This window comes from Carlito syrichta, unplaced genomic scaffold (genome assembly GCF_000164805.1).
Source record: "Carlito syrichta isolate Samal-C Ts95f unplaced genomic scaffold, Tarsius_syrichta-2.0.1 Scaffold135739, whole genome shotgun sequence".
NCBI lineage: Eukaryota > Metazoa > Chordata > Mammalia > Primates > Tarsiidae > Carlito > Carlito syrichta.
Genome location: NW_007079835.1, coordinates 25,027 through 45,839, shown reverse-complemented (window position 1 = coordinate 45,839; position 20,813 = coordinate 25,027). Strand labels below are relative to the sequence as shown.

At 52.8% G+C, this 20,813-nt stretch overlaps 1 protein-coding gene across 1 annotated transcript in view; it reads left to right on the top strand.

Moving 5' to 3' along the window:
* The window catches only part of PLCL2 (phospholipase C like 2), a 159,491-nt gene that overhangs the window by 124,721 nt on the left and 13,957 nt on the right, over window positions 1-20,813 (top strand). The window contains exon 5 of the mRNA XM_008049553.1: window positions 15,266-15,375. Within this exon, the coding sequence (XP_008047744.1) occupies window positions 15,266-15,375 (110 nt within the window). The remainder of the gene's footprint in view (window positions 1-15,265; window positions 15,376-20,813) is intronic.

Below are 20,813 nucleotides of genomic sequence, written 5' to 3'. Positions count from 1 at the left end.
ACCTGTTTGATTTCCGTAAGGGATGTGTTTCCTGATGCTGGAAAAGCGGAGAGTCTGGTCTCCCGGGGTTTTTTTGTGTGTGGAAGGGATGACCACGGTGTAATGGTTCCAGCTGCTCAGGGTTTGAAGACCTTCAGCAGCACACAAAGATTGTTTCTCAGCTTCTGCTGAACCCTACATGGCCCCTCTGCTATCCCGAGGACTTATTTTAGAGTGCTTCGATCTTGTTTCTCACGTTCACAGTTACTAGAAGGACATGGTCGTTAGTCACAAGAAAACTGCTCATTTGTATTGGACTCAAAGGGCATTGGCATAAGGTTTTACTTCTGACAGGTAATTGCTTTCTGCTTGCAGAACTTTCATCTCCACAAAGATGTGGGTCACCAACGCGCTGCGAGAGAGAAGTATTTCAAATTGTAAAACAAATGTCTATTTTTATTAGTTAGAACCTCACTGAAACAATGCAGCGGAGGCAAGGAGTGAGACCCCACCTCCAATCCCATGTTACAGAGGGCACCCGTTTGGGCAAGTCCAGACTCCTGGCTGTGCCATTGAGGTCCCCTTTAGGGGTTAGGTGGGGCACGTGGGTCTGGCTGCTGTGGGGTGAAATGTATAAAAGTTGGTCAAAGATTTACCAGATTCTCCCAGGGGAAATCCCCCCCCCCCACTTTCTGATAGCTGTCTCTTTCTTTCAATGGCCAGAGCTGGAGCCTGTGTTTAGATGCTCACTTCCTTTCTAGCCACTGAACTGATCTGCTTCGTGGAGGATAGGAAGGTGGTCCAGGAGGAAATAAATTGTTCTCTGGTGGAGAAAAACAAAGAAATCAATGGCATCCTTCCTGCTAAAGATGGTAAATTAACACATGCGTTTAGTTCCCTTCTAAACGCCTGTTAAGACAACAGGAAGGGGTTTTTTACAGGCAGAAACCCGTAAGGACGAGGAAAATGAGAGCAGCAGGAGTCTGGGAACTAAGCAGCAGCTGGCCAAGGGATAACTGGCTTAGCTGCACTCTCAGGAAAGCTGGACTCCAAGCTGGCGGCGGTGACCTGACTCACAGGGAAGACCCCGGCTCTGAACCTGGGGCTGAGACCTCTGGGAGTCGGGAAAGCCAGGAATATAAGAGAACTGTCTGGAAGCTGGGTTCAAAAGCAGTCAGAGCCCCGTGTCTCGACGGGGAAGGCTAAAATGGCAACGTTCTCATCCTTCATGTGGGGAATTCAATAAATAGTACTTGGAAAAAAACGCCAACTAGGCCGAGCTCGGGGGCTCAGTCTGTCATCCCAGCACTTTGGGAGGCCGAGTCAAGTGGACTGCCTGAGCCCAGGGGTTTGAGACCAGCCCAGGCAACTTGGCGAGACCTCGTCTCCACAATAAATAAAAAATTAGCCAGGTGTGGTAGCGCACGCCTGTAGTTCTGGCTACTTGGAAAGCTGAGGCGGAAGGGTCGCCAGAACCGAGCAGGTCAACGCTGGGGTGGGTGCTACTGCACTCCGGCCCGGGTGATGGAGTGAGACTCCAACTCAAAAAAAGAAAATTCCAACTTAACAGTGTAAGTGTGTTACTTAGAAATATGAACATACATACTAAAGAAAAATCCATTAAAGGGGTTGATGGGACTGCTTCTAGGGAAGGGGAGTTGGGGATAGTTGAAAGATGGCTCTTTCAACTATGTGCATGCATAATTCTAATAAAAAACAAAACGAACTTTGAAGAAAAAAGGAAGGAATCAAGGGACAGCAGCTGCCCCAAGAACCATGTGTGTCCCCAGGCCCGCCCAGGACCCCACCGGCTTCCCCACCTTCGGGGACTTGCTCTGGGTAGGGGGACACCTGCCTGCCTGGGGGTGAGAGCCAGGCTGCTCTTCTGGCAGGAGAGTGGGGTCTGGGCTCTTCTGGAATGACCGAGGAGAGAGGACCAAGCTCTGGAGAGACTGCCTGGCCTGGCCTGGCCTAGACCTCTCGGAATCAAAGCTTCCCCACTAAGAGCTGCCATGGTCGGGCCCATGATCGGGCGTGGCCAGGGTTGCATCTTACTGAGCAAAGTGGGCTGCAAAGTAATTTTCCAAGTTATGAAAGCTTTAACTACCCTTTGTGTTAGTCAGTTTAATGGAAAATTTTCCATAATGAATCCGACACAACCCTTCCTTCGTAAGTTTGATTCGCCAAAGTCCATAAGTTTGTTGTGTGAACTTCTGGTGGCCGAGGGTCATCTTGAGAGGTTGGGGTTTAGTGTGACGATCGCACCGTGTCTCCTGGAGCTCGCAAGTTTGAGGCCTCACACCCTTCGCGCCAGCCGCCTGCCCGCTGCGCCCATTCAGATCCTGTCGGGCGTGTTCAGGTCTGGTCCCGGGGTCCCGGGGTCCCGGGGTTGACAGTTTCCCTCCATCTCTTTCGTTTGACTCTCACTTCTTCCTGCTAATTTGTACCGTGTTTTTGACTGTTGTACACCAAGATGGCCTGGACAATGAGAGCCTTTTTCTGGATTGGTTCCATTGGTGCTTTGTCCCAGAAGTCAGGGGTACCTCGCCAGTAAGGGACGGCCTTTTTAAGTTCCTTTGATATTGGACGAGGCCCTTAGCCGCCCAAAGCCCCATGAGTTCAACACCTAAAGCACCGAAGCGGTCTCCTTGCCCCCAAGCACAGCGTCTCTGGTTCAGGCTCTGGATCAGGGTCACAAGGACCTTCACACCTGTACTCTGTGCAAAGGACTATCAGCGCTGTGGAAGGGAATCCCAGTAGAGGGAACACCATGGAAGGCAGGGCGGATTGCACCTTTGAGGACGCCATCATTGTCCTAGAAAAAGCCGCGGAAGCCATGGAGCCCGAACCAGTAAACTCCTGCTGGAGACAGCTGTCTGTCCCGATGCTGGGCACAGCTCCACAGGGTGGACGACAGAGCCGGTCAAGGAAGTCAGGAAGAGGTTGTGGATGTGGCAGAAAGGCGGGGGTGCGGGGCTTCGAGGCTGGGCCTTGGAGACATTCGCGCGCGAACAGGCGCCCCTGGAGGGATGAACAGAAGACGGGCTGGTGGGCCGAGCGTTTCCAACCCCGAGCCAGGCGCCCAGGAAGCGGACCGAGAGGCGGGGGCCGGGGGACGAGCTGCCGTGAGGCCACGTGGCGGGAGGTTCCCGCGGGCCAAGATGCCTTGACCTCTTCCACGACACAGACCTCCTGTGATGCCGGGACGGAAGCGAAGCCACACGGAGGGGAGGGCTGGTGCCACGTAGACCCACTCAGAGAGACGAAACGGCCAGCAAGTCAGACGGGGTGACCGTGTGTTTCCAGAAGCCGCACCGAGGGTGCCTCCGCTCCTGCCTCCTTCCACCTCCCCCCTCTGCCCCCCAGACAGCAGGGCCTCCTCCTCCTCCTCCTCCTCCTCTTCCTCTTCCGCCCACTCTGTGAAGACGATGAGGACGAAGGAAGATCCCTTTCCACGTCATGGAGAGCAAATATATTTCTCTCCCTTAAGATTTTCTTAATAACATCTTATTTTCTCTAGCTTTTTTGTTGTGGGGGTACAGCATATAATACATAGAACATACAAAATACATGGAAATTGGCCGGACTCAGTGGCTCAGCCTGTCATCCCAGCACTTTGGGAGGCCGAGGCTAGTAGATTGCCTGAGCCCACGGGTTCGAGACCATCCCGGGCAACTTGGCGAGACCTCGTCTCTACAATAAATCAAAAACTAGCAGGGCATGGTAGCATGTACCTGTAGTTCCGGCTCCTTGGAAGGCTGAGGTGGAAGGATCGCTGGAGCCCAGCGGGTCGAGGCTGCGGTGGCCAGGAGCGTGCCACTGCACTCCAGTCTGGGCGGTGGAGTGAGACTCCAATGCAAAAAAACCCCGTGGAAATCGACTGTGTATATTATGGGTAAGACTTGCATTCGGTCAACAGTAGGCTATTGGTAGTTATGTTTTCCGGGAGTCAAGTCTAATGTGAATTTTTGAGTGTGCAGGGGGTCAGTTCCCGTAACCTCCTCATTGTTCAAGAATCAGGTGTACAAATGGGACCCAAAAAGAAACAAAATGACTTTTTGGAGGGCTGGCTCCTTGCCATCCTGGCTTCCCCCTCTAGGTGGGTGTTCTGGGAACCCATCGGCACCCGCGGACCAGCTAGCGTCGTCAAAGGCTGCGTTCGGCTTCAGTGAACTTTTTGGCGATTCTTCCTGTGCGTTTGCCCGTTTCACGATGGGTGATTGACGAGCCCACCTGCCCACAGCACGCTGGCTGTTCCCTGTGGGACTCCCATGCCCCGCCCTCCCTGTCATCCGATCTCGCCCCAAGCAGCTTGGCTTTTTGCTTCTGACGAGCGTCCTCAAAGGGAGCCATTTAGCCGATGTGGAAGAGGGGCAACGAAGAGCGGCAGAAACACTCAAAGGCATCCAAATCGATGGGTTCAAATACTGTTTTGAAACCAGACTGGAAAAAGCGTCTTGGCAGGTGTATTGCAACAAACGGAGAGGACTTCGGTAGTGACTGAAGTTTAAACATGTACAAATAAATCCGCAGTCTTTAATGAATAAACTCTGGGTCTGGGGGTCTCCCCTCATATATATGTATGCCTGTATGCGTATATACTATAGTTGCAAAGGCTAGGCAAGCGGTGTGTTACTTGCTCTCCTTTGCTTTGAAAGGTGGGGCAGGGAGGCAGAACACGCCTGTGTGCTGGAAGGGTCCCCAAGGAGGAATGACAGGTGCCTGATGAGGGGACCCAGGAGGTCCTGAGCCGGGAAGGAAAAGACACCTCCCTGTATATCAGTGTATATGTTTAAAATCGTTGAATCACTGGGCGCGGTGGCTCACACCTGCAATGCCAGCACTTAAGGAGGCAGAGGTGAGAGGATTGCTTGAGCCCAGGGGTTCGAGACCGGCCTGGGCAACTTGGTGAGACCTCGTCTCTAGGGTAAATCAGAAAATTAGCCAGGCATGGTGGCGAACGCCTGTGGTGCCAGCTGCTTGGAAGGCTGAGGCGGAAGGATCACTTGAGCCCCGCGGATCGACGCGGGGGTGGCCGTGAGCATGCCACTGCACTCCAGCTTGGGCAACAGAGTGAGACTCCAGCTCAAATAATAAACAAAAAATGAAACTGTCGAGCCATGTGACTATGTCATCGGCTGAACATTAAAGTAAGAAGGAGTGTAAGGAAGGAGGAGAAGCAGGGACAGGCGGGGTCTCAGGGGCCTGGTCATCGTGCCAAGCCGCAGGACAGAAGGGGAGGGATCCATGTCATCGTGGTGACCCAGACAAAAACGCGCCAGGCCTGAGGATGCCCCCGTGTACGGCTGTGGGGCCCACCTCTCTGCGTCTCAGGGACGTACCCGGAGACCCTTGCCGACCCGTCCTGCCCACGGTCCCTCGACCGGCCCACGGAGGGCGTCGTGTGGCCACGTGCCGAGAAGGGTGGCGAGGCACTTGGGATCCTCAACGGACTAAAAGTCAAGCAGCTTCGCCGCGCCTGGATCGACCGGGATGGGACGTCCCGGCGAGGAAGCACGCCTCCTGCACACGGCTCATTCACCACCCGTGCTGTGTGGGCTTGGCATCTCGGGACAGCGCCATCCATCTGGGCTTCTGGGAGATATTTAGGAGACCTGGTGTGTATCTCTTCGTCTCCTGTGGAACGGGATTTAACAGTTCGGAATCCATCTTAAAATAATTTGGCTTTCGAGAATGCCAAGATTGCTTGGGAAGGAAGCCAAGACAGAGAGACGACCAGCTGGAACTGTGTGAAAAGTGATTAGGTACCTCCATGAGGACGAGGACGCGAACCCACGTTGGCCACTTGCCCCTGGGTCAGGCCCCTGGAGTCGTGGGGCAGAGCGGGCCATGTAGGAAGCTGTTTATTTAAACAGCTCCTGTGCACAGAGCATTCCTGTTATTAGGCAATTATCAGAGCTCCATATTTTGTTCTAGAGACATATGTACACCGTGTTAAGATGCCTTCAATACCGTTGATATTCATGGAGTTTCAGGAAATATCCCGCAGGACCCTGATTTGGAGAATTTGAAATAAAATCATGAGCATGTATTTATCTTCTCATTATTTAAAAGCTTTTACCCTTGGCTGAACGTTTCTATTTTTCAACCACACACAAAATTTTGCACTGGCTGTGCTTGTGATAAAAAGCACGTTTTCAGGACAGCAAAGTAAATTTTCTGTTGGAAAACTCATCTTCAAGTGTCAGTCTCAGATGAGTGTGTCTGTCTCACGAGGAGTTTTTAAGTGATATTACTTGCTTCGAAAATTTTAGCCATGTGCTCTGTGCTGTGTTTGAGGTGCACATCATTTAGGCTGGTAGAGAAAATCCCAAGCAGAATGCTTGAAAGGTCGTCTGCGCTGTGTTTGGCAAGAATAAACGGCTTCCGTGTCGTCGGAAGCAGAGACGGCGCCGTGTTCTGACTTGGCCCCCACCCCTTTCAAGGCAAAAACCTCTTTTTCGCATCTTCTTATTGTATATATCATACTTGATATTTTTAGAGCTGTTTGGTTTTCGTCTAAGTTGGCTATCTCTGGTGGGAAGCAGAAAACTTGATAGGAGTGGTAATTTCACGACATTCCAATGTGGTTGCGTGTAGTTGTACTAAATGTTCTGAGTTAATTATATCGTCTTGAAAAATGTGCACCCATTTATTAATTTTTATAAAATATGACACTGTATTGGCATTACATTTCATTTTTTGCCATTAAGCTTTAAGCTCCTATTTTAAAAAAATCTTTAAATGTTTAAATTGTAAAGCATTTAAGAAAATAATTGGGAAATTATGTGAAGCCAACACCCACACATATCAAAAATCTGAGTGGTTTGGAGCTTAGATGTGACAGGGAAGGAAGCAATGACTTTCCAAAATATGTTTCTTCATATCAGAACTCAGTAACCTACTTATGCGTGGCCATGCCAGTTCCTTTATAGCCACGAATCGAGGGTCGCATGATGTGTGCCGTGCCCACTGCGAACCGGTGGCCTAAATTCGTCCACTGTTCACGTGGTCACATCTTCCATTCACACCCTCGTAGACCCCACCTGACTGTGGACTGCTGTTTGACGACTCGATGTTTGTCTTCTTAGCTCTGAGCAGGTTTCTTCCTTGGTCAATGTTCCCGAAGAAAAATGACCCATGACGTTTCCCTAGGAACAGAAACTTGGGGCCAGGCGGGGGTCGGGGGTGAAGCGCAGCCTTAATAGGGGAACCTGATCTCAAACCAGGCAAAGTGGGGCCCAAAGGGAGGCCCGGATTTTACTGGTACGATGCCCACTTGTATACCTTAATCCTGAATTGTACCACACATATTTAAAGTTATATATATATATGTATACGTATATATGTATACGTATATATGTATACGTATATATATATACGTATACATATATATAAAGGGGGAGGAAGAACCCTGGGCTTGTGGGGTCAGAGGAACTTGATTGTAGGTTCTTGGCACAGAGCAGCCTTGTCCAGCCACGTCCAGCCACGCCCAACCACGCCCAGCCACGACCAGCCAGGCCTGCTTACCTCTGAACCTGCACTGCCCTAAGCGTGAATCTGTATTCCTGTGCATTTTGGATGCAGGTACTGCGATCCTGGCCTTCAAACCTAGATGTCTTTAAACACTCGGTATATTCTGACTGTTAAATAGGTAGCACACTGCAATCCTGTCACACTTTCCTAAGGTCTATTTACCGAGTTAGTGGTGGTGTTTTCAAGTGAAGTTTGTATTTTAAATCTTACTTAGAAAGAGTTTGATTTCTCCGGCCAGAATTAAGTGTTAACTCCTGTCTTACTTGGCTGGCAACGTGGTTAGAATCAAGGAACTCCGTCTCCAGCCCTACCTCTTTGAGGGTTGCCCTAAAATAATTACGTTTCACCTTTAAAGGAAACATGGACAAGGCCAAGCTTTATTGGGGACTTTTATAAGGCCCTTGAATTTTAACCAGACGAGCATATGGGACGTTGACTAATAGAAACAATCCGATGATTTTGTTACGCAGTTAACGTCAAGATAATGTGAACCACGATGTGTGGTTGTAAAACATACAAATTTGTGGTGAAAATGGGATGGCATAGTGCTTGGAAGATGCTGGAAGCACAAAGGGCCATGGAACTTGTTCCTGAAAGAAAAAGAAAACCCACGGCCCCTCACTATGGTTGGCCTGGCTTCTGTTTCTGAACCTGAAGATTGTTTTCACGGCAGGTATTCTTGTCGCCGCCACCAAGCAGCGGCCATGGCAGCAGCATCAACACCGTTCGGGACTCCTCTCCCTTCCTGGTCGCTCGAGTGTCTGGTGGTGGCCTTCACCCACCCCTCAGGCCACGCTGGGCCACGTAAGCCAAGAGCCACGTTTTGTAAGGATTTTGGGACACTTTGGGCTTAAATCCATAATTTAGAAACTGATGTTTGCAGGGGATCGTCACAAAAGAAATTTCGTCAGGATTGATAAAATTCCTATTATGTTTTTAAAGTGCATAGATTTTCCTTATTTATAATTCATCAATGAAAGGTACTTGTATTTTTGGCCAGGCGCAGTAGCTCACGCCTTTAAGCCCACTGCTTTGGGAGACCAAGACAGGAGGATTGTTTGAGGCCAGGAGTTTGAGACCAGCCTGGACAACATAGCAAGACCCTGTCTTTACAAAAAAATTTTTAAAAAATTAGCTGGGCATGGTGGCATGTGCCTATAGTCCCAGCTGCTTGGGAGGTGAGGTGGGAGGATCACTGGAGCCCAGGAGTTCAAGCCTTCGGTGTGCCATGGTCATGCTACTGCACTCCAGCCTGGGCAAGATCCCATCTCTAAAGGAAACAAAAAAGAAAAATGCTTGTGTTTTAGTGCTGGAGCTTCCTCTGTTTCAGTTCCTAACGCTGCAGGTGGAGAAGCAACAGCCCCACAGAAAGCCATCCTGGGGTGCGAGTTCCCGAAGAGTGACAGGAGCCTGCGTGGGGACAGCCTTCGGTGGTGTCTGCCGAGGGAATGACAGCAGCTGTGCTCGGTTCTTTCCACTTGCTCAGAAGGAGAATCTGGCTTGGGTGGCTCTCCTGCACCGGCGATCCTTGTAAGGCCCATCAAGTGTTGTCACAGCCCACGGGGAGGGCCACTGGCTCTGCACCCCTGCAAATGCACGGTTCCCTTCCCAGAGTGGGGGATGCCGCTCTCAGATGCTGGCGACTCAGGCCGAAAAAAGACACGTTGATCATTGGTAAACACGCGGCATGCATAAAAGTCAGATGTTTACATGTCTACATGCAAAAAGGCAGCTGCGTGCCCACCGGGGTCCCAGTCAGATGGCAGGAGACAGGACTGCCCTGGAGGCTGCTGGGAGAACAGCGTCTGGAGGAGCCAGGCTTGTTTCTGAACCGGTCATGGAAGCCTCGGGCTTTTGAAGCAGCCTCAAAAGGACAGGAGCTGAGCTGACGGCCGTCTTCAGTCAGACTCGGCGTTCCTGTCACTTCACTCGGGACACAAACGCCAGCAAAGGCCATTGCAGGAAATGGTAAAGGACTCCTGTCTGTCTTGCTGTGTAACTTTGTTACTTATCGATTGATTGAGGCAAGGTCTCACTGTGTTGCCCAGGCTGGTCTCGAATTCCTGGCCTGAAGGCATCCTCCCGCCTCAGCCTCCCAAAGCTCTGGGCATGAGCCACTGTGTCCAGCCTTGTTATGTAACTTTCCAGTGTCATTGCTTGTAATTTTATAGTTACGGCAAGGGCAGTCAGCTCACCGGAGGAAGCATGTATTCCCCCTTCATGTTCTGTCTGGTCACGTCGTGAAAACACGGGGTGGACTTGGGGTTTTCGGAAATTTTAGACTTGTCAGATTTATAGCTTTTAGTTTATCTCCTAAGACCAAATGATCTGATGTTAACTAAATAAGCCGCTGTCTGTGATGCAGCCTGCAGAGTGTTACACTGTAGCATGTAGTCCCTGTGTGCTACCAAATCTTCCACGCATGGCATGTTTTCTAGTACAGATATCCTGATTTGCTGCCATGCCTTTTGGGTTTATTTTGGCGTTGGTTTCAAGCCCCAGTGATTGTTATATATTCTCATGTCATCATGTTGCTGCTATTGCTATATTTACTAAGTTGATGCCTGTAAGCTCAGCCGTTATATTCCAGAACAAAGCTATAAAGATTTCTTGATGAGTTATGCTGAAAATGTAAACATTTGTTCCCATACCCCAGTTTGCTGCCATGCTTCTAGACTCCCAAGCCTTTCGCAAAGCGCTTAGCATACTTTAGTTGTTTTTTGTTTTTGTTTGTTTTTGAGTTGGAGTCTCACTCTGTCGCCCAGGCTAGAGTGCAGTGGCACCTCACGGCCACTCCAGCATCGACTTGCTGGGCTCCGGCAATCCTTCCACTTCCACCTTCCAAGTAGCCGGAACTACAGGCGTGTATTGCCATACCCAGCTAATTTTGTATTTAATGTAGAGACGAAGTCTCACCAAGTTGCCTGGGCTAGTCTCGAACCCGCCGGCGAAGGCAATCCACTCACCTCGGCTTCCCAAAGCGCTGGGATGACAGGCTGAGCCACCGAGCCCAGCCTTTAGTGGGTTTTAATCAGACTCCACACAGCATACATTCCAATGACCCCCACGCGGTATGTGATCAAGGCATGTTGCTGGCTGGCCAGGTCGTGTTCTTCAAGCACCAAAAATGACTTTCATGATTTAAAACGAGAGCTTTTGTATCTCAGTTTTGTGAGTCCTGACTACTAATCACAGAAATAGATGTGTTCTAGAAAAATCTGTGTGGTAAAGAAACCTTGGCCGGTGTGGTGGCTCAGCCTGTAATCCCAGCACTTTAGGAAGGCTGAGGCAAGAGGATTGCCTGAGCCTGGGAATTTGAGACCAGCCTGGGCAACTTGGTGAGACCTCGTTTCTACAATAAATCACAAAAACTAGCCGGGCATGGTGGCGTGTGCCTGCGGTACCAGCTACTTGGAAGGCTGAGGCGGAAGAATCGCTGGAGCCCAGCAGGTGGAGGCTGCGGTGGCCGTGAACGTGCCACTACTCTCCAGCCTGGGCGACAGAGTGAGACTCCGACTCAAAAATAAATGAATAATAAAGAAATAAAACATGCTGACCTTCCCTGTGAACTTTCTTTGGGTTAGATATAGGTTGGGAGGAATCAGATAAGGGGGAATTGTCTTGTGTGTGTGTTTCTCTCTCTCTCTCTTGACGTTTGAGGTGTTTTTATATTTTAGAATTGTGGAGTGCATGTGAGTCAGATTTCTGCATAAGTACGTTGCACACGGGTGAGGTTTGTAACCGACGTGGACGACCAAGCCTTTCCCACGGTTGGAAGCTCACAGCTTCCGTGCGCCCTAACCGCCTCCCTGCGCCTCCCGGCTGGCATCGTTTCCACCCTCCGACTGTTTCCCCGTCGGGTCTCCGCTCTCCGGGCAGCCTGTCCTTTCACAGCCTCTGGCCCTGGCTCCCTCCCGCCTCCCGGGCCTGGGCAAGCTGCTTTCTTGAACCCAGGAGGCACGTTCTGTCCACGTCGGTCCTGCCACCTGCTCTTCTGTGCTCCCCGCGGCTGCAGCCCCCGCCTGCTCGTGGGCGTGAAGCCCAGCCTGGTGGGACCCTGCCACTGCCCTGGTGCCCCACGGGGGTCGAGGGCTCCGAAGGCGACGTGAGCCGTCGGTCCCCAGTGGAGCGAGGCTACCAAGCAGGCACCCTGGCGCTGGAACCCCCCACTGTCGTGCGATGCCTCTGTGCCAGCTTTGGAACGTGTGCGTGGCGCACCTCGCGAGTGGCCCCAGCGGGCCTGGCGGTTGTGGCGTGGAGTCTCGCGTGACGGTCGCCCGTTTCCCTTCCCGGCTTCTCTCCCCTCCATCCTGCGGGCCTCGAAGCCCCGTCCCCTCTCGTTCCAGGGAGCCACCCCTCTTCGCGCCTGTCTCTCCCCTTCCCTGTGCCCACCAGGCCTCAGTGGTCCTTATGAGAATGTGGTGCCGCTTGACCACCAGACGTTCAGATGCCATGAGGGCTAATGAGGCAGCTCAGAAAGCCGGAGCGCTTGCTGTGTAGACCTGCATCAAAACCTAACGGAAGACCAGCAGCCCGCAGATTGTTGTGAGGGCTGCAGTGGCAGGTCTGAGGCTTGGCCAGGTGTGAAGAGGGGGTGATGTGTGTGTGTGTGTGTGTGTGTGTGCGCGCGCGCGCGCATACATGTGCATGCATGTGTGTGTGTGCACGCATGTGTGTGTGGTTTCTTTTTTGAGTCAGAGCCTCCCTCTGTCTTTCAGGCTGGAGTGCAGTGGCCACTCGCGACCACCGCAGCCTCGGCCTGCTGGGCTCTGGCAACCTTCCGGGTCGCTGGAGCTACAGGCGCGCGCTGCCACGCCCGGCTTATTTTCCGATATATTGTAGAGCCGAGGTCTCGCCAAGTTGCCCAGGCGGGCCTGGAGCCCCTGAGCTTGGGCAGTCCTCTCATCTCAGCCTCCCAAAGTGCTGGGACGACGGGCTTGAGCCCCGGGCCTGGCCAAGCCCCAAACTCTAAACCCTGGTTTTGGGACACGGCAACTGCCTGTTTGTGGCCATTGTGATCTTCACTCTTTGTTGTTTTGTTTTGTGTCCAGTCCGCTGAGCCAGCCACATCCAGTGAAAGGAAAAGCAGGCACAGGGCATGCAGCGGCGTCTGAGCCAGTCACCAGCCGGGTGGGGCCTTCAGTTAGTCAAGTCAGGGTGGGCACAGGAGCCGTCATGGGCAGAAGAGACACTGGAGACGGAAGAGCGGCCGGTGGGGACAAACTGGGGATGACTTGTAGGAATTCCTGTTCCTTCTTGAAACCGTGGGGCTCTCCTCGTATCAGCCTGACAGGAAGTAGGGACACAGCTGCTAGAAGGTGGGGAAAGCATTGAGGAGGGAAAAGACTACATAGAAAGCATGAGACATTTATCCAAAGCTTGGCAGTTCTTGCTTGATATTTAAAGACACCAAGGAGTAAGGCTGCTGTCCATCACTCTCTGAAGAGTTGCCTTGAGATGGCGTTGTGCCGAAAGGGGATTAGACATCGGAATGCCAAACCAGAGAGTAAAATTGTGCAAAAGATGCAGAAAGTGTCTTGTAAAGTTTGCGGCCATTCCACGCTTTCTGTAATAGCAAAACATTTGAAACAACTCGGTGTCGGTCGTCAGGAGGTGGGTTAAATTCAATGTTGGCTTGTCCACACGGTCGGTCTCAGTAGCTGTTTAAGGATGAGGAAGAGCTCTAGACACCTGGTACCTGAGAAGGGAGACCCCCCGGCCTCAGCCTGGTTTACTCGGATTCTTGACACTGTTGTGAGAAAAACTTAAAGGACAAGCCAGAAAACAAAAACAGAAGAGAAGGCGTTTTATTGTAAAAAGCAAGTTCACCCTTGAAAGAGGGAGTGCGGACACACTGGAGGGAGTCAGTGGTGCCCAGAGGGACCCGGGGTTTTTCTTTTTATCGCTATGTCTAACTAAGGGGTGGAATGTTCACGTGAGGGGGTGGAATATTTGCGGGTTTTCTGGGGAAAGGTGGGGTTTTCCCAGAATGGGGTGCCCTCCCCTTTTCTGCCCATATTCGGTCACACCTGGGACTGTGATCACGGTGCTGGTGGGCGTGTCATTTAGTTTGCTAAGCTGTTACAAGGAGGGGAATAGCTTGAGGGTCACGTCTGTCACCACGTTGGATTAAACTGAGGGTAGACGGTAACTCTTGTGACCAGGCTTCAGAGCCCCTGAAAAGCAGGACCTTTTCTTGGGGTGATCACGTGATTTCTCAACTGCTGCCCGGTGCTTTTCCATCCTTCTGCGACCACCCAGCTCTGCTCCGATCTCACGCTGATGTGGAACCATCTCCCCTGTGCAATATTAGAGCAAAAACACAATGACCAGGTCCAGAACAGTGCACACAGGATGCTGCTTTTTATGTAAGGAAGGGGAATTATGAATATATGTGCACACCTTTGCTTACACTGGCAAGGAGAGACAGCACAATAAAAAGATAAACTAAAAACTCATTAAAAAATATATATATATAGGGGAATGATCTGGGCAGAGAAAGTGAGGAGGAAGTAGGACTTCCCTGAGTGCACCTTGATGTGGAGTTTGATTTGGAGTCATGGGATGTTTTGACATAATGATAGAACAAGTTACACCCAAAAAGCACCCCCAGGACTCATACGCAAAACAAGGAAAAATAAGCACAAACTGAGCCTGGCCGGGACCTCCCCACACAGAGGAAAGAGCCGTCCCAGGAGACCACAGAACTGCTTCTAGCTGCAACTGCTCGTTCTCCACGGGACACACGCTCGGACACACGCTAAGCAGTGCCAGGAGTGTCTGAGTTCCTTCGGCAGTCTTCCTGCGAGGCGTCCTGTCGGGTGTTGAGGGGTTAAGGCTTTTCCACCTGAGAGGGAATAAAAAGCTTCCGATGAAAAATTTTATGTGACAGCCCATGCACTAAATCTGAATGAGAGGATCCTAGGGTCCGCTTGGCGAGACTTTTGAATGACAGGAGGGAGCGCTCACCTGACGGTGCACGTCCTGGTGTAGACTTGGAGCAGAAACACAGCTGGAGTTTGGGGTCCTGCTGCACATGCCCTTCCCGAAGGCTTGGAAGCCGGCCCCAGGCCGCCCCTGACCGAGACAGGCAGTGCGTTCCTCGGCGCCCTTTCTGACCCAGTCCTCAGCGGGCACCTGCCTCCTGAGGCCCTGAGACCCGGTTCTGGGCCCGGCCCTCCTCCCCTGCTGCGTGGCCGTCCATTTCCAAAGCCGTGGCTCTTCACAGGAGGAAGGGGCCGCGGCCGCGTGGATGGCGCTGGAGACCGTCATCCCGGTGAACTGGCTCAGAAACAGAAACCTGAACACCCCGTGTCCTCACCGGCATGTGGGCGACACCGGGGCCACCAGAGCGGGCATGCGGGGAGAGGACGAAGCTTCGGAAGTCGCCATCGGGCACAGTGGGAATGGGCCGCCTGAGACCCAATTCCAGCCACTGCACGGCAGGCCCATGTAACACACATGCACGTGTCCCCCGAGTCTAAAATTTAAAAAAACGAGGAGGGGGAATGATCTCATGTGCCCTGCTGGCCCTTCAAAACTGTGGGGCTGGTCACCGACTTCTGAGACGCCCTCCCCTGTCGATCCGTGAAGGGTCTGTGTCCTCCCACGACGGCGCCCCCCCCCGGGCCGCGCTTGTGAAACGCCCTTGCAGGCTGGGGTCGCTTAGCCGTGCCTGGAACGCTATGGCTTGACGGTCCCTCGCCCCGGATCGCAGCGGTAACACACCTGGTCTCTCTGCTTCTTTCAGCCATGGAATTCCACGAACACCTGCACAGCATCGGCACCAAGGAGGGCCTGAAGGAGCGGAAGCTGCAGAAGGCGGTGGAGAGCTTCACCTGGAACATCACCATCCTGAAGGTACCGCCGTGGCGTGGCCCACGCGTGGCTGCGCGGGCTTCTCGGCACGCGGCCTCCTCCCGGCGTGACAGGTCCTGCCTTGTGCGTGACCAGCCGGGTGACAGCCCGGACGCTGAAACCGCTGCGGAACTCTGTCCCTGAGTCTGCAGGCACAGCCGCTCGGCCCTGTGGCCTGGACGGGGAACGCGGGGGTTTCTGTGGTTGGCATGGTGTGGGCGCTGGCGGACAGGGGGCCTCGCCACTTTGAGCTTGGAACCCTTTAGGGTTCATAGATGCCAGGCAGAGGAACGATTGGGAATTTACAGATTGTGGTGACTCAGATTTCTTTTCTTTCTTTCTTTTGTTTGAGTCAGGGGTCTCAGTCTGTCGCCCAGGTTGGAATGCCATCACAGCTCACTATAGCCTCAGCGTCCTGGGCTCAGGCGATCTTTCCGTCCCAGTCGCCTGAGTAGCTGGGTCTGCAGGCCCGCGCCACCATGCCCAGCTAATTTTTTTTTTTTTTGTAGAGATGAGGTCTCACTATGTTGCCCAGGCTGGTCTCAAACTCCTGGGTTCGAGCGGTTCTCCCGCCTCAGCCTCCCAAAGTGCTAGGACTAAGGCGTGAGCCACCAGGCCCACCTCAGGCTTCATGTAACACTCTAATGTGTGATCACAGCCTCAATGTTCAGATGATCCCAGGAAAACAGAGACTTGTGTGGGGCTTCATCGCGGGAAACAGGTCACAGAAGCTGTCCTTCAAGGGAGAAGCGATCTCCCTGTTGATCTACCTGGGCACGACTGTGCTTAAAAGTTATTTTCATCTTATTTTATTATAAAAGTAATACGTTGTCATGGTGGAAAAGCCGAAGGAGCAACAACCGAGGTCATGATCCCGCCGTCCAGACGGCGCTTGCTGGCCTGCTGCCCTGTGTCCTCTCCGCCTTGTTTTCCTGTCCTGTGGCTCGCATGGCAGAATTTTCAAAGCAGTGCTGTGCTCGTGCCTCGAAGCCTTTGCGTTTTCTCTCCACGACTCTTACTTTTCTTCTCGGTGCTCGGGAACAGGAATAACGGCGACGTGATCGTGTTCGTTCATTCTGGGTCTTGGGCAACTCTGTGTAAGATGGCTGTCTGGTGTCCGCCTTCTGGCTTCACGCTCGGTCGAAGTCGTGGGGGAGAAAGGAAAGTGTCCCCTCCGCCCTCGGGGGGGTCTTTGGGAGTGACCAGACGACCGCCGTCAGTAGGAGGAGGGCAGACGTGCTCACGTAGCTGCGTCCGCTCAGGGCCTGGCCGGGGAACGGTCCCTGATGACCCAGCAGTGCAGAAGTTCACACGCCCTTCTTGGAAGGGGAGACGGGGAGTGGGTGCATTGCAGGCGGGCCCCGTGTTCAGGCAGTGGGGAGGACACCATTTTTTCCAGGACTGAATGGGACCCGGGAGCACTGGTTTGGAAGGAAGTTCACCTGGGCCCTGGGTGTGGTGTTGACTTTTCAGTCTCTGGGATACGAGTTTTAATCTTCTCCAGTCGATGAAATTTCAGAGGGGAGAGTGAGGGCCACTGTGCTCCTCTTCGAGGGCCCAGTGTCTAGGCAGGTCATGGAACTTCGTAGATCAGCCTCCTCCTGCGCTTTGGAAAAGACAGAGGATGGAGAGCACAGAGCCGGAGTCTGAGGCGCCCCAAGCCTGGCGGCTTCGGCTGTGCGTGTCAGAACGCCACATCTTGTTTTCTGAGCCCCGGCAAATCCAAGACTGTAAAGACATTCTCATGGCTGCCTCTTTTAATTTCCTCGTTCCCCCTCAAGTTCAAAGCTCCATCCCTGCAGCTGACAATTTTCTGACTTGATCTACGAAAGGCCCGCAGCCACCCCCGCCAAAGCGAGCCACGTCGCGTTTTCTCACATGAAGCCCTGCTCATTTTTAGAATTACAGTCAGTTTCCTGACTTCTTCACTTCCCTTCTCACCCAGGTGCTTTATATAGGTGTGTGTCTACATGTGTATAGATGTGTATGTGTACACGCACACACTCACACTGCTTAGAACTGGCCTCTGATGGCTTGCATTTCAGTCGCCAGCAGACAGAAGGCTTCACAATTCTAAAGGACTTTGCAACCTGGTGGCTGACCCTGCCCAGAGGTAGGGCACGCTGCAAATGTCCTGCAAACACAGCCTAGTCGTTTAAGCCCTGTGGCAGGAGCACACGCCCACCTCGCTTTTATTACTGGCAGATACAGACCCAGGGACCCAGCTTGGGCCTGTCAGCCACCCTCACTGCTCACGGTGGCCTGGCAACCAGCACAAGGCGTCCCTGGGAGCTTGTTGGAAATGCAGATTCTTGGGCTCCACCCCAGTCCTGCTGAGTCAGAACCCCTTTTCTACAAGATCCCCAAGTGATTCTGTGAGGTTCGAGAAGCCTGGGCCGGGCGTCGTGGAAACAGGGGCCTGGGGCATGGGCTCAAAAAGCGGATAGTCTCGCGGCTCGGAAGCAGCTGGGCTCCGCAGCGAGGCTGGAGAAGCCTGCTTGCTTGCTTGCTTGCTTGCTTTTTTTTTGAGTTGGAGTCTCACTCTGTCGCCCAGACTGGAGTGCAGTGGCCGCTCCCGGCCCCGCAGCCTCAACCTGCTGGGCTCCAGCGATCCTTCCGCCTCAGCCTTCCAAGTAGGTGGAATTACAGGTGCGCGCTACCACGTCCGGCTGATTTTTTGATTTATTGTAGAGATGAGGGCTCACCAAGTTGCCCAGGCGGGTCTCGAACCTGCAGGCTCAGGCAATCCGCTCACTCAGCCTCCCAAAGCACAGGATTACAGGCTGAGCCACTGAGTCCGGCTTCAAGCCTGCTTTCTTTCGGGTCACGTCCAGGAGAGGGAATTAACGCCTCAGACTTAGGTTCACATGGACGTAAGTGTGCAGGGTGGGACAATGGGTGTTTTGAATGTCTAGGAGAATCTTTCGCAGATGGTGCTCAGGGACAGTGGATGCTGAGGGAAGAGCGGGCGGAGCCGGCCAGTCCCGTGTCCCTTCTGTGTCGCGGAAGGGCTTTGCCCATCCCTGCGTTTCACGGGTTGGTGCTTTCTTCTGGAAGAGTGCTCACGGCGTCCGCACACAAGTCTGGGTCCAGGTCGAGCTGCCAGTGTCTTCCTGGAGGGCGGGCATGGGCTCCCTTGAGTACCCCCCACGCCTCTTTCTTGGGGAGGGGGCAACTCCCCAGGCAGGTGATGTGAGGTGGGCAGCCCCACGGGGCCTTCGGGGGGGGCAGAGGCCCAGTGTGGAGGGGGGAGGGGGAGGCGGACGGGAGGTCCTGCTGAGGAAGCCCGACGGTGGCCGGAGGTGGGCATGACCTGGTGCTGGGCATGAGCCCTCTCTGAGCCCTGCCCCAGGGTCCTGGACCGGGGCCTCTGTGGGTGGACCCAGGAGCTTGCCTGCTTCACGGGTCCCTCGGGGATCCTGAGACACGCTGAAAAACAGACACCGCTGCCGTGCGGTGGGGAGTGTTTGGCCTGTGCCTCGCCGCTCATTTTGAGCCGTGAGGAGGTGGGGTGACGGGCCATCGGGAGGGGGACTTCTGGTGTGAAACCAGGACAGTCCCGCGCAAACCAGGGCCGTGTCACCCTGGGAGGAGGCCCCTGCCAGTCAGAAAGTCCCTTCGTCTAAGGAGTCCCCCAGTGTGTAGGAATCTTCGCTTGCTTAGTTCAATTTTTTTTTAATGTTGAGGATTGTTTTAAAACACAGAAATGAACGGAAAGCAAATAAAGTCATCCATCCGGAATTATCTACTGTTAACATCTTGGCATACTTCTTGAATTTAAATTATTGATTTGTTTTTGTAATCCCATCTTTTCTCTTTTAAGAGTCAGAGTCTCACTTCGTTGCCCAGGCTGGAGTGCAGTGACACACTCACGGCCACCTCAGCGTCCACCTGCTGGGCTCCGGCGATCTTTCTGCCTCCAAGTAGCCGGAACCACAGGCGCGTGCTACCTCACCTGGCTCATTTTGGATTTTTATTGTAGAAACGAGGTCTCGGCAAGCTGCCCGGGTTGGTCTTGAACAGGCTGAGCCACAGAGCCCGGCCTATTTCCATCTCTTTTAATGTAGAAAAGATAAAAATGTTTAAATGACCTCAGGTCCTTTCTCCGAGAAATAACTGCTATTAGACATGGGTGACTTCTCCTGGAGCCTTTCCATATGCGTGTGTCTGGGTGGGCGGCTGGATGGATGGGTGGAGATGTCTTTTATTCGTTCTGAGTCTCACTTTTCACACTTGGACATCTTTGCAGTTGGGGTGCATCTGACGGTGCCTGGCACCTTTGCATTAGGTCTAGTTGGGTCGGCTGTGATTTTTCCATGGCACATTACGTCCTGGGACATCTCACAAGCACTGTCTTCTCATATTATGGAATGAGGCACATTGGTAGATAGGATCTATTATATTTGGCTTTTTAAACTTTTGAACACTAAATTTCGTTTTACTTAATTTAACAGGAGAAAGGTAATCCCTACATAAATAAGTTAAATCGGCCAGGCGTGGTGGCTCAAGCCTGTCATCCCAGCACTTCGGGAGACTGAGGCAAGAGGATTGCTCGAGCCCACGGGTTTGTGACCAGCCCAGGCAACTTGGTGTCTTGTTCTAGGGTTTCTTCTGTGTCCTGGGGACAGGGCAGACTTCATTCCACAGACTTCCCCACTCAATCGCATCAGTCTTCTTTTTAGGTCAACTATATGGGCAAAATTTATGTGAAGTAAAATGTGCCCATCTGGATCACACAGTTTGATGAGTCTTGACAAATGTTAATACAGACACCTCAGAGAGAAAGCAGGTTCCGTTCCTGGCCACTGCCAGAAAGCCAGTATCACAAAAGGGAGTCACGGACTTTTTGGTTTCTCCGTGCATATAAAAATTATGTTTACACTACACTGTGGTCTACCAAGGGTGAGGTAGCATTATGCCAGAAAAATGGTGTACAGGCCGGGTGTGGTGTCTCACGCCTGTTCTCCCACCACTTTGGGAGGCCGAGGCAAGAGGATTGCCTGAGTTCCGGGGCTTGAGACCAGCCTGGGCAACGTGGCCAGACCTCGTCTCTACAGTAACTCAAAAAATCAGCCAGGCACGGTGGCGCATACCTGTAGTTCTAGCTACTTGGAAGGCTGAGGTGGAAGGATTGTCTGAGCCCAGCAGGCTGAGGCTACAGTGGCCATGAGCGTGCCCCTGAACTCCAGACTGGGTGACAGGGGGGGACTCCAATTCAAAAAAAAACAACCCCCAAACAGTGTCCATACCTTAATTTTAAAATACTCTCTTGTAGCCGGGCTCCCGCGCTTTGGGAGGCTGAGGTGAGTGGATTGCCTGAGCCCACGGGTTCAAGACCCGCCTGGGCAACTTGGCGAGACCTCATCTCTACAATCCATCAAAAATTAGCCGGGCGTGGTAGCGCGCGCCTGTAGTTCCAGCTACTCGGAAGGCTGAGGCGG